The 13,098-nt window shown below is 40.8% G+C and overlaps 1 protein-coding gene across 4 annotated transcripts in view; it reads left to right on the plus strand.

The window, feature by feature from the left end:
- LIN54 (lin-54 DREAM MuvB core complex component) overlaps positions 1-13,098 on the plus strand; it is a 39,440-nt gene that overhangs the window by 18,967 nt on the left and 7,375 nt on the right. For 3 of the 4 annotated variants that reach the window (XM_039710424.1, XM_039710425.1, XM_039710427.1), the window contains 7 exons: positions 2,648-2,768; positions 5,398-5,543; positions 7,015-7,170; positions 9,388-9,604; positions 10,317-10,390; positions 10,534-10,731; positions 12,497-12,588. In XM_039710424.1, coding sequence (XP_039566358.1) covers positions 2,648-2,768; positions 5,398-5,543; positions 7,015-7,170; positions 9,388-9,604; positions 10,317-10,390; positions 10,534-10,731; positions 12,497-12,588 — 1,004 coding nt within the window. The remainder of the gene's footprint in view (positions 1-2,647; positions 2,769-5,397; positions 5,544-7,014; positions 7,171-9,387; positions 9,605-10,316; positions 10,391-10,533; positions 10,732-12,496; positions 12,589-13,098) is intronic. The other variant, XM_039710428.1, reaches the window with a different exon arrangement.

A 13,098-nucleotide genomic window follows, 5' to 3' on the forward strand; every position in this document is an offset into this window, starting at 1 on the left:
TATATTTGCAGTCTAACTCACAGTAACTTGCAGAGGGCATGCTTAGCTTACGTAGGCAGGGGGATAATGTTAAGCTTCTTGTGATCAGTACAAACAATGGCAGAGTGCTCCAGAGAACTTGTCCATTCTGAAATATCAAAGGGGCATCTTGATTATTTCCTCTGGCTTCTCCAGTCTTTACTGAAATGGGCTGTGAGTTTCCAGTGGTGCCAAGAAGCTTCTCCCTGGTGGCTGGGGTTATCCAGTGCCATAAACCTCAGAAAGGCTTGCTTGGCGGCAGGTAGGGGCAGGAATGCTGTTCCTCATTTATAACCAACCACATTTGTCTTGCTCTTTCCTAAGCCCTGAGGGGATTCTCTTGTTTATTAGACTTCCCTCTTTGTAGACAAACAGTTCACCTAAAAAGCAGGGAGAAATTTATTTGAGGAGAAGAGTACAAGTTGAGTATGAGGGAAGAAGGGCTACTTGTGTTGGCCTGTTATTTTGGGATTTTTCAGGTTTTTTCTGAAATACTTTGTGTTAATGGTCAGTAGTATTTTACACACATTCATGTAAGTAATTTAAGCACATTTATTGACTGTTACTGGGAAACAACTGCTGTTACCCAGGGCTGGCTGTTCCTGCTGAATGCTCATCATGTTCTGAGCCAGACTTAGCTCTCACTTCAGAGAAAAACAATAGCAGTTGAGATGCAATAATACCTTATGGCAAGGTAAGATTAATTTAAGCAAAACAGAAATCTTAAATCAAGCAGATGAAATGTGTAGAATTGATCAGAACTTAAAGTGTGTCCAACCTGAAAAAAAATTACAGGTAAAATGCCTGCTCATCTATCAGCTGTATATGTGCTAAGGTAATTGAATCCTTGAAATTTAAAAATGGCTTTGAGTTAAATGAGTGAGCAGGGCTGTGAATGAAGCTTCCTTCTTCAAACAACTTATGTTTCAAAGTTTTAGTTAATATATTTTGAGAAAGAACAGGTTTATTTGTCCTCTGTTTCATTTTAAAGCCTTGACAATTGTATATCACCCATAAAGCACCGACTGTACCTGAGGAGCAGCATATTTGTTCTGAGATGCAGCTTTCCTCTGAGGAGCACTTGTAGTCTAACTGTGGAGCAGCACGTGGCTTCTTTTAAATGCAATCCATTCTCTGGTGGTGCCTGGTGTCAGAGCTGCTCCTTGCTGGCTTCCCTGGCTGGGTGGAGCTTGGGCACACTGAGGTGCCCTTGGCTTTCCACAGCAGCCTGGAGGGCTCCAGTGCCATAGCAGAGGGGAGCTCCAGCTTCCCTGGCTGTGCCATGACTGCTGCTGGGAGCTGGGGCAGCCTCGCGTGTGCTTTTCATGGAGCAGCTGAGGAATTTGTTATGTGCTGCTGAATACTTTGAATGTTTTTGCTTTATGTGGTTGTAAAAAAAGTGTTTTCAGGCAACAAATTCTATAGATAGGGTTTTATGGAGGAAACCATAACTTCCAGCCTACTCAATTGCTTCATTTGAGCATTTGTAACTGTCTCAGGCTGTTGAAAGTAGCTGTCAGCTCTGTATCTTTGCATGTCAGGCAGATTTCTGATTTAGCTGCTTGAGTAAGAAAGGTGACTCTGTGCCCTTGAGAGGTGGCTCCCCCCATGGATATTCATGTTGTGCCTCTGATATTGCTGGAGTTGATGGCTGATGCCCGTGGGATGTGGTGGAGGAGAGGCAGGATGTGCCTCACCTGTGGGGTGGGCAGGTGTAAGGGCTTCAGTAAATGTGAGCACACAGCCTTCCAGCATGCTCACGTGGACTCAGGCCACATCCACAGGCAGCCCCTGCAAGTCAGCAGGTTAAAAGTCTTTGGAAAAAGCTAGCCTCTAAATTGAACTAAAAACCTGTTGGAATAAATATAACTGGTAGTTAACTTCTCTCAGTCTGGAAGGGGAGAAAAATCTTTAAAACTTTTAAGACTATACTCTCATGCTTACAAAGATTTCAAGCTGAAGTGATCTGTTACTGAATTGCTGTACATGTTCTTGGTCCAGCTGTGTTTCAGGAGACTGGATTGCAATATGAAAATAGATCTTATACCTGGAGGTAGCCAACTGATTTGTTCTTGGCTAGTGAGTACTCAAAACTTTCAGGCACTGATGATCCATGTGCTTTTGGGGAACTGTTGCAGAAAGCTTTTTCCCATTTGCAAAACAAGTGTGCTGCTATGCCAAAATGGTGAAGAAATGTTTCAGAGCAGTAGTGGTCATATTTAAATCACTGGGCACAAGTTTGGTCCTGGTTGGCTGAAAAAGAAGTGACTTCATTTAAAGCTTTGAATGCTGAAAGTTGTGCATTTAATTTTGACATTTTTATGTAGACAACCACACGTAAGAAATAATTTCAGCATCTTGAAGATGAGATGTTTGCACAGAGAGCTATCTTCTGAAAAAGCTGAGAGGGATTTGGCTATCCTACTTTGGTAGCTGGCATTCTGAAGTGTCAAGGATAATCTCCTAGTTCTTTCCATAAGGAGAAGTGGAGATGAAATGCAAAATACAGTTTTTCTTCTAATTATGTGTGCAAGTATCGCCCTTTTTATTTTTTTATGTATTTAACAATACAATAATTTAGATCCAAAATGCTCAAGTTACTTTAGATCTTTTTTCCTCCATCTTTTAGATTGCGAAGAAGACTCGAACCCCAACTTCTGGCCCGGTGATCACCAAGCTGATATTTGCAAAACCAATCAATAGCAAAGCTGTTACAGGGCAGACCACTCAAGTGTCACCAGTCATTGCAGGTTGTACTACTTTGACTTGTTTTGCTTTGCCATTTTTAAAGGCTTTTCAAACAAATGGTAACGGTAGAAATTCTTCTGTCTCAACACTTTTACTGTAGTTTCTGTCAAAGTACCTCAAGCAATTGAAAAAAAAAATCAGAAAACTTTTTTGGTAGAAGCAGATAAATGCAGTTGTTGGTACCTTTATACTTAGCTTGTTCAGAATAATCTTGGTAATTGCAGAGTTGTTTTTACTGCAAGGTTCTTTTACTTCATGGATTTTGGGGTGGAGAAAAAAAAATACCCCACAGTCACAGAAAAGATTACTTGGTGAACAGAAAGCATTTGTAGAAACATTTTATAAATACACAGGGGGAAAGGGAGACACATGCTTTTGTATTACTTTAATCTGCTTATAATTGGACTTAAATGTAATACATGCAAGTAACAGAAAAAAATGTTTGAATGAAGAAAGTGAATAAAGCTGTGTTGTTTTTGTTAAGTTGCTCACCTACTTCAAAAATAACGATCACAGAAGTGTGTAGGAAAGTAATTAAGGCAAATAACAAATGGTCTTTCGCTTTGGAAAACAACTCTACACATCCTTATAAAAAAATAAAAGCCCAACTGACCACAGACCAACAGCAAAAACACCAACAAAATTAAAGAAAAAAACCACAGTGTAATACCTTGGTTATAATGGCAGCATATCTGTTACTAAACATCTGAGGCATCTAATTTTTTTTGAAAAAGACAAATGTAGGAAGTTGGATTCATCATTAGAGCTTTGAAGGATGTCGAACTGCTTACAGATTTATCAGTCTAAGTAGGCCTAAAATCTTTTCCAGGTATTTAAACAAATGTTTAAGTCTTTACAGCACGGGGACTTGAGCTGGTTTTAAGAAGGATGCAACTGTCTCCTGTATTCAAAACACTGATAGGTGCCAGTGAATGGCACATAATCTTTTTCTTGAGTTGTCAGGCTGCCTGCAGCCTGATGTATGTTTCAGGTGAAAGAGGAATTCCCCATCCCACTCCCCAGTTTGTCCCCTTTCTCAAATTCCCTACTGAATATGTAGACCTGTAAGAAGATTGCTATGCTTATAAATATTTGAATTAAGTTGTGTGTGTGTTTAAAAAAAACAATACAGACAAACAAAAAACCCAACCCAAAAACATTAAAAATTACTTGCAGTTTTTAAATCAGTATTTTGAAAAATCACCTGTGCCTGAGCCATCCACTGGGAGGTAAAGTTGCTTCATTAACTGAGAGGAAAATCTGTAAATATTGTTTTTTCCCTCACCATTCCAAACAGCCAGCACAGCTTTGAGAGGATGGCATCACTTTAGAGCAGGTGTAACATTTGTGGTTTGTGTTTTGATTTTTTTTTATGCATGTTTTCATGAATCTGATAAATATTTTTAATTGCCTGGAAATTTCTGCAAGCTGAGGTGGAAGTTGTTATCTCAAAAGACTTGTCAATATAAGCAACCAGATTCTCTTTAGGAAGCTGATGCCAAGGAGGAGATGTAGTGAGAAAGGGAAAGCTGTCACCAAGAAAATAACTCAAAGGATTGAAACCTCTAGATGTTTTTTTTCCCCACAAACTGACATTCTTCAGATTGCATGTGGCTTTAGCAGCTGCTGGCAACTATCTGTGCTGTTAGTTAGACTGCACAAAAGTGGTTCTTTTAGAGCACACAGACTTCAGAGCAAATCAGCTTGCCATGAGGATAGTGCTTTTTCTTGTTAGCTCCAGTTGACTTTAATTGTTATGCCACTAGTTGATTTTGGATGGAAAAGTTATGCTGGTGTTTGTTTGGTTTTTATTTTTATAAATGTAGTACAAGAGAATGAGTGACAGAAGCTATGACAGAAATTAGTCTGAACCAAAGTGGAGCAGAGGAAAGCTCAGTGGTCAAGCATTCTTTGGAAAGAGACTTAGAAAGTATGGAGAAAAAAAAAATCTGTTTTCCATTTTGGGAGTTTGCAATATTCCTGAAACTGATGTCATGATTTGGAGCTGCTGTTTTTGATGTTTACTCTTCTTTGTCGTTGTAAAAAGTGAGATAATATATGACACACACATGAAAACACGGGTGGTAGTGTGACTAAAAACTGTTAGGCAGTGAAAGAGGCAATCATCAACAGAGAAAAGAAAAAACCCAAAAACCTCAGAGCTGATTGTAGACAGACCAAACATCTTTTTCTTGGTCACTGTAACACATCTCATGTTTGATGTCTGAGGTTTCAAAGGAAATAGTCCCCCACTGATGCTCAGTTTCTCTGTGCATTGGCAGCAGCCCAGGGCTTTCCCAGGAAGCTGCCAGCTGGCTGGGTGTACTGGAGGGCTCTGCTCCTCAGGATGCTGTCCTGGCTGTCAGGAATTGTCAGCTGAATGGCACAGAAAGCTCAATGTGCATTTTGGCTCTTTTTTTAAGCCTGAGCCAACTGTCTTTTTGTTTGTAATAACAGCAATTATTTTCTTCTTTGTTGCTAAATCTAACTTAAAGAATGCCAGTGTCCTTCCTATCAGGTCATACACTCTCAGAAGTAGGGATAAATTGCACAAATGGCAGGGAAAACTTTGCTTTAAAAGTTACTGTGACCAGGGATAACTGGAGCTGATGGTATCTTCATTGTTTATAGGTAGGGTTTTTTCACAGTCTGCTCCAGGGACACCACCAAAGACAATAACCATCTCTGAGAGTGGAGTCATTGGATCATCTTTGAGTACAACAACACAACAGACACCGAATAAAATAGCTATCTCACCACTCAAATCCCCCAATAAGGTAAGGACCTGTTCTGGCTGCAGCCTTCTATCCCTCCTGCACAGTGGTCTGAATGGAGCTCTCTGTGTCTTTGCTGCAAGCTGTTTATTATCTCTCCAGAGATAATAAACATGTCTCCAGAGTCCATAAAAATATCTCCAGAGTCTCCATTTTGCATCACAATGCTCTGTGGTAATGCCCTAATTTAGATTTTTTTCAACTGGCTCCCTTACTATGGTTTTAAGCAGATATGCATTACTCCATAGTTTCCCATTCCTGCCATTTCTTGCCATTCCCTAAGCATTGATTCTGAGAGCAGCTGTTCCCTCTTAGCCAAGCACTCAGACTATTTTTAATGCCTTCATAAAACGTCAACAGGCTGTTTTAAGAGGAGACCTCAATAATATTAATAGGTCAGCACTTACTAAACATTCCTGCTACTGCACAGGCAATTCAGTCTTCCCTGATCATTTCTGAAGTAAATGAGATTTGCAGTGGTCCTTGCATAGAGCTGGAGATTGGCACAGGTCAAGGTGACACTTGTGTTTTAGATTTGATAATTGTCTTGAGAAGAGGAATATTGCTGAAGAAAGGGAGAGAGGGGGACAAGATGCACAGTGCAGGCAAACTGAAATATCATTAATAAAAAGCAAATAAAGAATAAAGAATTATTTTACTTTGGCTATACTTTAGTGATGTAATGTTACACAGATTGAGTAAAAGACTTGTGTTTGACAATTATTGGTAAGAGAAGCAACATAAAGAAGTTAATTTTTATTCTAAAGTTACTTTTTAAACTAGGAGTGAGTGTGAAAAGACTCTTTAGGGTTACATCTTGAATTTACTGTCAATAAGTAATTCTAAGTATCTGATTTTTCTTAAAATAAGGAAGTTCAGAACAAAAAGTAGAAAACCAGCCTTGGAAGGAGTGTGGTTACACAGAGTGTTTAAACACTTCACTCTGCAGAAATATGCTTAGAAGACTGGATCTCTGGGAAACTGCAGTGTAGATTTGAAAGTACTGATGTTCTTATACTTTGATTGAATCAGTAGTGTGAGGTGAGAATTTTCTTTTAAACAGCTTTTTTTTTTTAAATTACTATTTATGATGAAATAGTCATTGTACCAATTATAATGCTTTTATTTAAAAGATCCCTCTTGACAATGCTCAGGCTTTAATGGGATAATTTCCTTTAAAAAACCCTGAGAAAACAAAAGGAAAGACAGCCCCTTACTCCCACCCAGATGCTGTGCTGGGTTTCTGCAGGAGCCTGTTGGTGCTGGAAACCAATGATGCCTTCAAGTTCCTGAGGGCTCTATTTGCTCTTGTCACAGCTGGACCCGTGTGAGTTGTGCTTAAATCCAGGACCCTTGTTCACAGAAAGAGCTCTGCTCTGGTGGAGAGCCGTGCTGTCCTGAGGAGGGGAATGTGTATGAACAGGGTCCTGTATCCTGCACAGAGGTTTAAACTGCTTTTTGTTTTGCCAAGCAGCTAACAGTGGTGTCAGTGGCCTCCCAGCCTCCCAACTCCCCCCAGAAGACGGTGGGCGTCCCACTGAATGTAGCGTTAGGACAGCAGATCCTCACAGTGCAGCAGTCAGCACCCTCCTCCCCTGGGAAGGCTATAGTCAACCACACAACCACCCAGGTACAGACTGACTTTCCTTTGTCTTCTGCTGTGTCTGTGTCATTGCTTGCTGGAAACTGCAGGGTTGGACCATGGGTTGGCAGCGGTCCGTCCGCCGGTGTTCTTGGAATGGTGTTTGCTTAGGAACTGGCAAAAGTATTGCCCCAAGGAGTGTATACTTCTTCAGTTGAGGGGTGCAAATCATTGCAAGCCCGTACAAGGGCTGTTAAAAAGTAGCTTTCCAACCTGGAAAGCCCACTTGGTACAAATTCTTGTTTCTGTGTACTGAATCTCCCAAGTCACATGAAGAACTCTGTGACATGAGGAGGAGTTCTTTGGGTGGTTCTCTCTCTTCTGACAACGTTTCTATGCACTGCCTAGGGCTGCTTTCCAGATAGTTCTGAGGTTTGCAGCCATGGAGTTTATATTTCTGCTGTAGAGGTCTGGGCTGAAACCTACAGAACCAGAAATTATTTATTTTCTATGTCTCATTTCTAGAAAAATGGGGTTTTCCATAATAGCTTTTATAAATAGTTTTGCATTAATTAATCACAAGACAAAACTGACCTTTCTTACGCATGACAGTTTTTGCTGTTTTCCTCTTTTATGATCATAGGTAAATCTTTTTCTATCATAATATCTGTACTCCTGTTGTGGTAAACATGAAGGGATGTGTATGGGTGTAAATAAATCCACAGGATGGATATAGCTGGGAGTGGACACACATGTAAAGCATGAGACCAGAGACTCAGACAGATTTTCCTGATACAGGAGATAATTGGAGTGCTGATATGGCAATATGGACACCATAGAGATTTGAACTCATTTTTTCTCCAGGGAGAACTGTCTTCTGAAATAGTTGTTAAAAGGTTAAGTCTCTCTAATGCAAGCACCCTAAGTCAGAAAATGGAGATGTTTGTGGGAGTTCTGTTGCAAAGCTATCTGACACAACACAGGAGCTTCGCCTGTCTTCACTGGACTCAAGAACATGCCTTTAGAAGAACTGTCCCTTGAATTTTACAATTTTCCCAGTTGTCCTTGGGTAGCAGCTGCTCATTTGTGTGCTAGAGAGAACTGGTCTCTCTTTGATAATGTCTGTGACTGTACTCTCACATTGTACTTATTTTGATGCTCTGGCTTGTTAAGGTATAAAATGTCTTAAGAAAAATAATAAAATCTCAAGAAAACACCTTTTAGAAGAGCAGGGTTGTTTTCCTAGTAAAATGTGTGCAAATTGAGATTTCATTCATGTAGTTGCTGAAAGCTGGACAGCTGGGAAAATGTTGTCATAAGGATTCACATCATACTGTCAACCAAGTGTAATACTTAAACTTGATGTCAGGACAATATGCTTAATACCAATACTAAAAGATACTGAGAATAAAAAGCTGAGCTCTAAAAGAAGTTAAATGGAAGGAGAAAAAGGAAGAAATCAAGGTTTGAGGTTGAGCAAGTCTGGGAAAAGAGGCTGTTATCAGACCAGTAGACTTATGAGTGTGCATAATTGAAATAAAGCTTTCTTGTCATTAGTTTGCAGTTTGAGAAAAGTCGAAAAGATGAACTTTTGCAAATTCCAGCTGTAAGGTAGCACAGGTCTGCTAAGCTCCCTTTCTTTCAGCATTTTGCCTTTTTTCTTAATGAATTTGTTTTGCTACTCCTCATTGTTCTTGCTTCTTTCATTTCTCAGCTTGTATTCTTTCTGATGTCCATCAGTTATGGATTCTGTTCCCTTTTCCTCTCAAGGGTTGCGCAGTGATTTCTGTGGATTAATTACAAACTGTCTTAAAAGGACATATCTGTGCACACGCAGATAAATTGTGATGCAGTCCAGAAAAACTGTTCTGCAAGTTCTTACCATGTGCTTTTAATAGTAGCAATATTTCTATGTTTGGTTGCTTGATTGTGGAAGACAAACTGAGCCATGTTCTCTGTAGTTACTGGAAATAGTTTTGGCAGATGTTGTATCTTGTGAAGTGGCCTGAGTCACCCTACTCATGTAAATACTAGTTTGCTCTGGTGTTTGGTATAGAGCATTGAAAATGGAACTGAGTTTACTCTGAGCTGTTGAGAGGCATTTAATCTTTGCATCTGTTCTACTTTTGAAAGCAAAAAGAGGGTAACTCTCAAGAGTATGAATGGTACGCTAGAGTTGCTCACTAACAAATTGAGAAATAAACATGCTGATGTTCTTTCTTCCTGTGTACAAGTAACCTTGTGCTGTCTGTGTTGGCTTAACAGGCTGTGAAATCAGCAGTGCAGACCATTACTGTAGGAGGAATGGGTACATCTCAATTTAAGACAATTATTCCTTTGGCAACTGCACCTAATGTTCAGCAGATTCAGGTACCTGGAAGCAAGTTCCATTATGTCAGACTCGTTACTGCCACAACAGCCAGTAGTTCAACCCAGTCTGCCAGTCAAAATCCCAGTACGAATACTCAGCCTCTGCAACAGGGTAAGTGCTGGTGGTAACAACTGCTGGTCTGAAGCCTCTGTTGGGTTTTTCTTTCATGTTTGTTTTGTAATGATTAATATGAATACATAACAGATCTGTGAAAACTGCCAGATGTACTTGGTTTTGTGGTAAGACTTCAAAAAATTTCATATTTTGCTGCTACCTCTGGTCTGTATGTGAAAATGCTCGTTTGTGTCAAATTGCTCTGTAGTTGGGCCTGAATCCTGGGAGCACTTTAGGCTGCTTTTCCCTAGTTGACCAGATTTGTGGGTGGTTCATGGCCTCTCCCATCTCCTCTATATGAAGAGCGTGAAGGCAGGACAGCCCACAAGCATATTGCCAAAATTCCTGTAACATGAAGATCCTTCCATGTAAATTGCTTTAGAAGTGTCAGGTGTTTTTGCTGGTTTCTGTCCATGCTTTCCAGAGGGGTGATGGAATAAAAAATTTCAAAGGGAAAAGAGAGGTAAGGGAAATCCAGTGTCCAGAGGAGGCTGCACCCTGGCTGGTTTTTGAAACCATTGCTGTGAAATGTGTGCACACGCTCTTGGGCCAAACAGCTGTTTACAAAGGTGTTGTCTAGATCCAGGTGTTGCATGCCATGAGTTAGTGTTAAGTACCTCTGTGTTATGCACATGTGAGAGTCTGAAAGGCTGAACTTGCACTTGGAGTGACTAACACACATTCCTATGATGTTGTTTCCTGACACCAGCGAAGCCCGTGGTGGTGAACGCGACCCCTGTGCGTATGTCGGTTCCCATAGTGCCAGCACAGACTGTGAAACAGGTGAGTTGAGTTTAAGTCATGTAATAGTCCTGACCTGTTCTGGTTGGACAGAAAAAAACTCTGCTTCCAGCTCTGTTCTTCTAATCACAGTGTGTTCTGAATGACTGAAACACTGATTTCATAAAGAGCTCTTTTCTTTCCAGGTGGTGCCCAAACCAATCAACTCAACTTCTCAAATAGTCACTACCAGTCAGCCCCAACAAAGGCTTATCATGCCAGCCACTCCACTGCCACAGATCCAGCCCAACCTCACCAACCTCCCCCCAGGCACTGTGCTGGCACCAGCCCCTGGCACAGGGAATGTTGGCTATGCAGTCCTTCCAGCTCAGTATGTCACACAGGTATGGCCTTTCCCAGAGATGGTTAAGCAAATGCTGCTCTTGTGGAACATTCTGCCTTTCTCTTAAAGGTTTCTGCTCTGTGACTGCCACCTGACACTGAGGCAACAGTTTCTTTAAGGGACCCTTGGCAGAATGGTGATGGCACTTTAATTTCAATCATGGTTGCAATTAAAGCTTTGTTTTCTCAAAGGAGTTTTTATTAGCATAATAGCACAGCGTTTCTGTAAGCAGAATCAGTGTAGTGCAATTTTGAATAGTGTAGTACAGAATTTGTAATGCCAACTTACTCGAATCACCTAAATATCAACTTGGAATTTCTAATCACCTAGACCCTGCATGGCAGATATTTTTACACAGTTTGCTTTATCACTTTAGCAGTCATAACCTAGACTTGAAAATCATATGAAAGGGTGCAAGTCATTTGGTCCTCAGAGGAAGCAGATGTCAATGGAGGTGACCTTGGCCACTGGCAGTCACAGGGCTCAGTGTCCAGCAGCAGTTCCAGTCCAGGTTCATTACTTAGGACTTGGAACAGCTTGATTTTTTATAACTGTTCTGTGTGCTGTCACACTTCCCTGTTCCCTGACAGTCATCACCACCTGGTTGTCTGGGTGCCTGAGACCTCCACGGCCAGTAAGGAGCAGAGTAATTGGCCTGGTGCCCAGGAATTCTGAGACCTATAGTGATGGGAAGAAGAAATCCTATTGGTTTGTCTGCTTGGTTCACAGGACTTTCAGAGCCTGGTAATGAGGAGAAAGGGAGCATATATGAGGCCTGCTTGGTCACAGAGAATGGCTGTCTTCATTATGAAATGGTGTTAATTAATGCTAAGCACATTGCCAGGGTCAGAAGCAGCTGGTGCCAGTCACTCCAGCTGAGACCTAGGGATTAGTTTTTTGCTCTTTGCCAGGATCTGACCAACATTCAGGATGAAAAGGAGAATAAATTAAATGTTCTGCTGAAGTTTGTAGAAACAAAGACTCTGATAGCTCCTGGTATTACTGGTACCAGACTGGTTTCTGGTTGCCTTTTGGTTTTGTCACAGTTGCAGTTTGACCCTGAAGATTGTTACTGTGTCCTTCCAGTCTAGTTCTGCAAATTTTACTTGAAACTAGCATCTGTTGGACCTCTCCTCTGAGGTTTGTGTTCCAGTCACAACCTGTCCCTGTTTGCCTGGCCCCAGCAGGTCTGTATCTTGCTGTGTGCCAATATGTCCCCAGAACCTGTCCCAGCAGGAGCAAACAGCTGCTTCTAGGTAATGCTAAAGAAGGTGGCCCAGAGCAGTGTTGTCTGGCAGACTCTTACGAGATTTTGGTTTTTTAATGTGAAAAGTAAATGGTGGGTTCAGGTATACAGAGGAGTTGGAATGCAAACCATTTTGCTTACTTTCATAGTAAGTGGCTTGTATATAAAGGAAGCTACTAATTTGTGTAGGAAGTGATTCTGCTCTATTAAGGGGAAAATGAGCATGTTTTTAGGAACAGGCGATGTTTGTGGTCTGAACATTTCTGTGTGTTATCCCTGTCATCTGTATGGATCTAGACACTGTAATAGACAACAAAAAATACAATCTAAAATAGTATTTTTATGCTAAGTGTGGAGGCAGGAAGTTGCCACTTGGTCCAAGTTCTGTAAGTGTCTAAAAGTGTTCTTAGAAGCAAGTTATTTTTGTAGCAATGTCTGGAAAACTAATTTAAAGACTAGCAACACATCCTCTTGTTTATAATTTCTTTCATGTCAGGCATTAACCTTTTTGTTTTGTTAGCTACAACAGTCATCCTATGTATCCATAGCGAGCAACACTGGCTTCACAGGGACATCCAGTGTCCAGTCCCAGGCACGGCTGCCATTTAATGGGTAAGAATTCTGAAAAACATCCCAAAACTTGTAGAATAGGCTGCTTGAATAAGCATGAAGTCTTGGAGTTTGGTTTGGGGAATTCTCAAATCTGCTGTGGTGTCATTTTTACCTCTGACTGAAGGGTGTGGATCTTTCTGACATTTCAGCCAGTCTCTTGATCAAAGCTGTATTTTCCTGCTACATGAATTAAAAAAACAGAAAGGAAGTTGACCTGAAAGCTCCCTGTTGCTCTTTTTTTATTTGCAACAGCACCTGTGAGCTCCAGGCCTCAACTATTTCTCAAGATTGCTGCAAAGAGGTTCTGGACAACATACAAGCTAGATGCTTAACACATGCAGAAATTCAGCCAAACAGCAAAATGGATGCTGATAGGAGGCTTTGGGTTTTTTCAGTCTTGCTTTTTTCCTTTAAGGATGAAAATAACAGCTAACATATATTATTTTCCCTTTGCCAATCCAGCAGGCTTAGCTGTTCTGCACAGTCCTTTTGTGTTACTGTTTGCTGGAA

The sequence above is a fragment of the Passer montanus genome, unplaced genomic scaffold (assembly GCF_014805655.1).
Source record: "Passer montanus isolate IOZ18808 unplaced genomic scaffold, ASM1480565v1 scaffold23, whole genome shotgun sequence".
Lineage (NCBI taxonomy): Eukaryota > Metazoa > Chordata > Aves > Passeriformes > Passeridae > Passer > Passer montanus.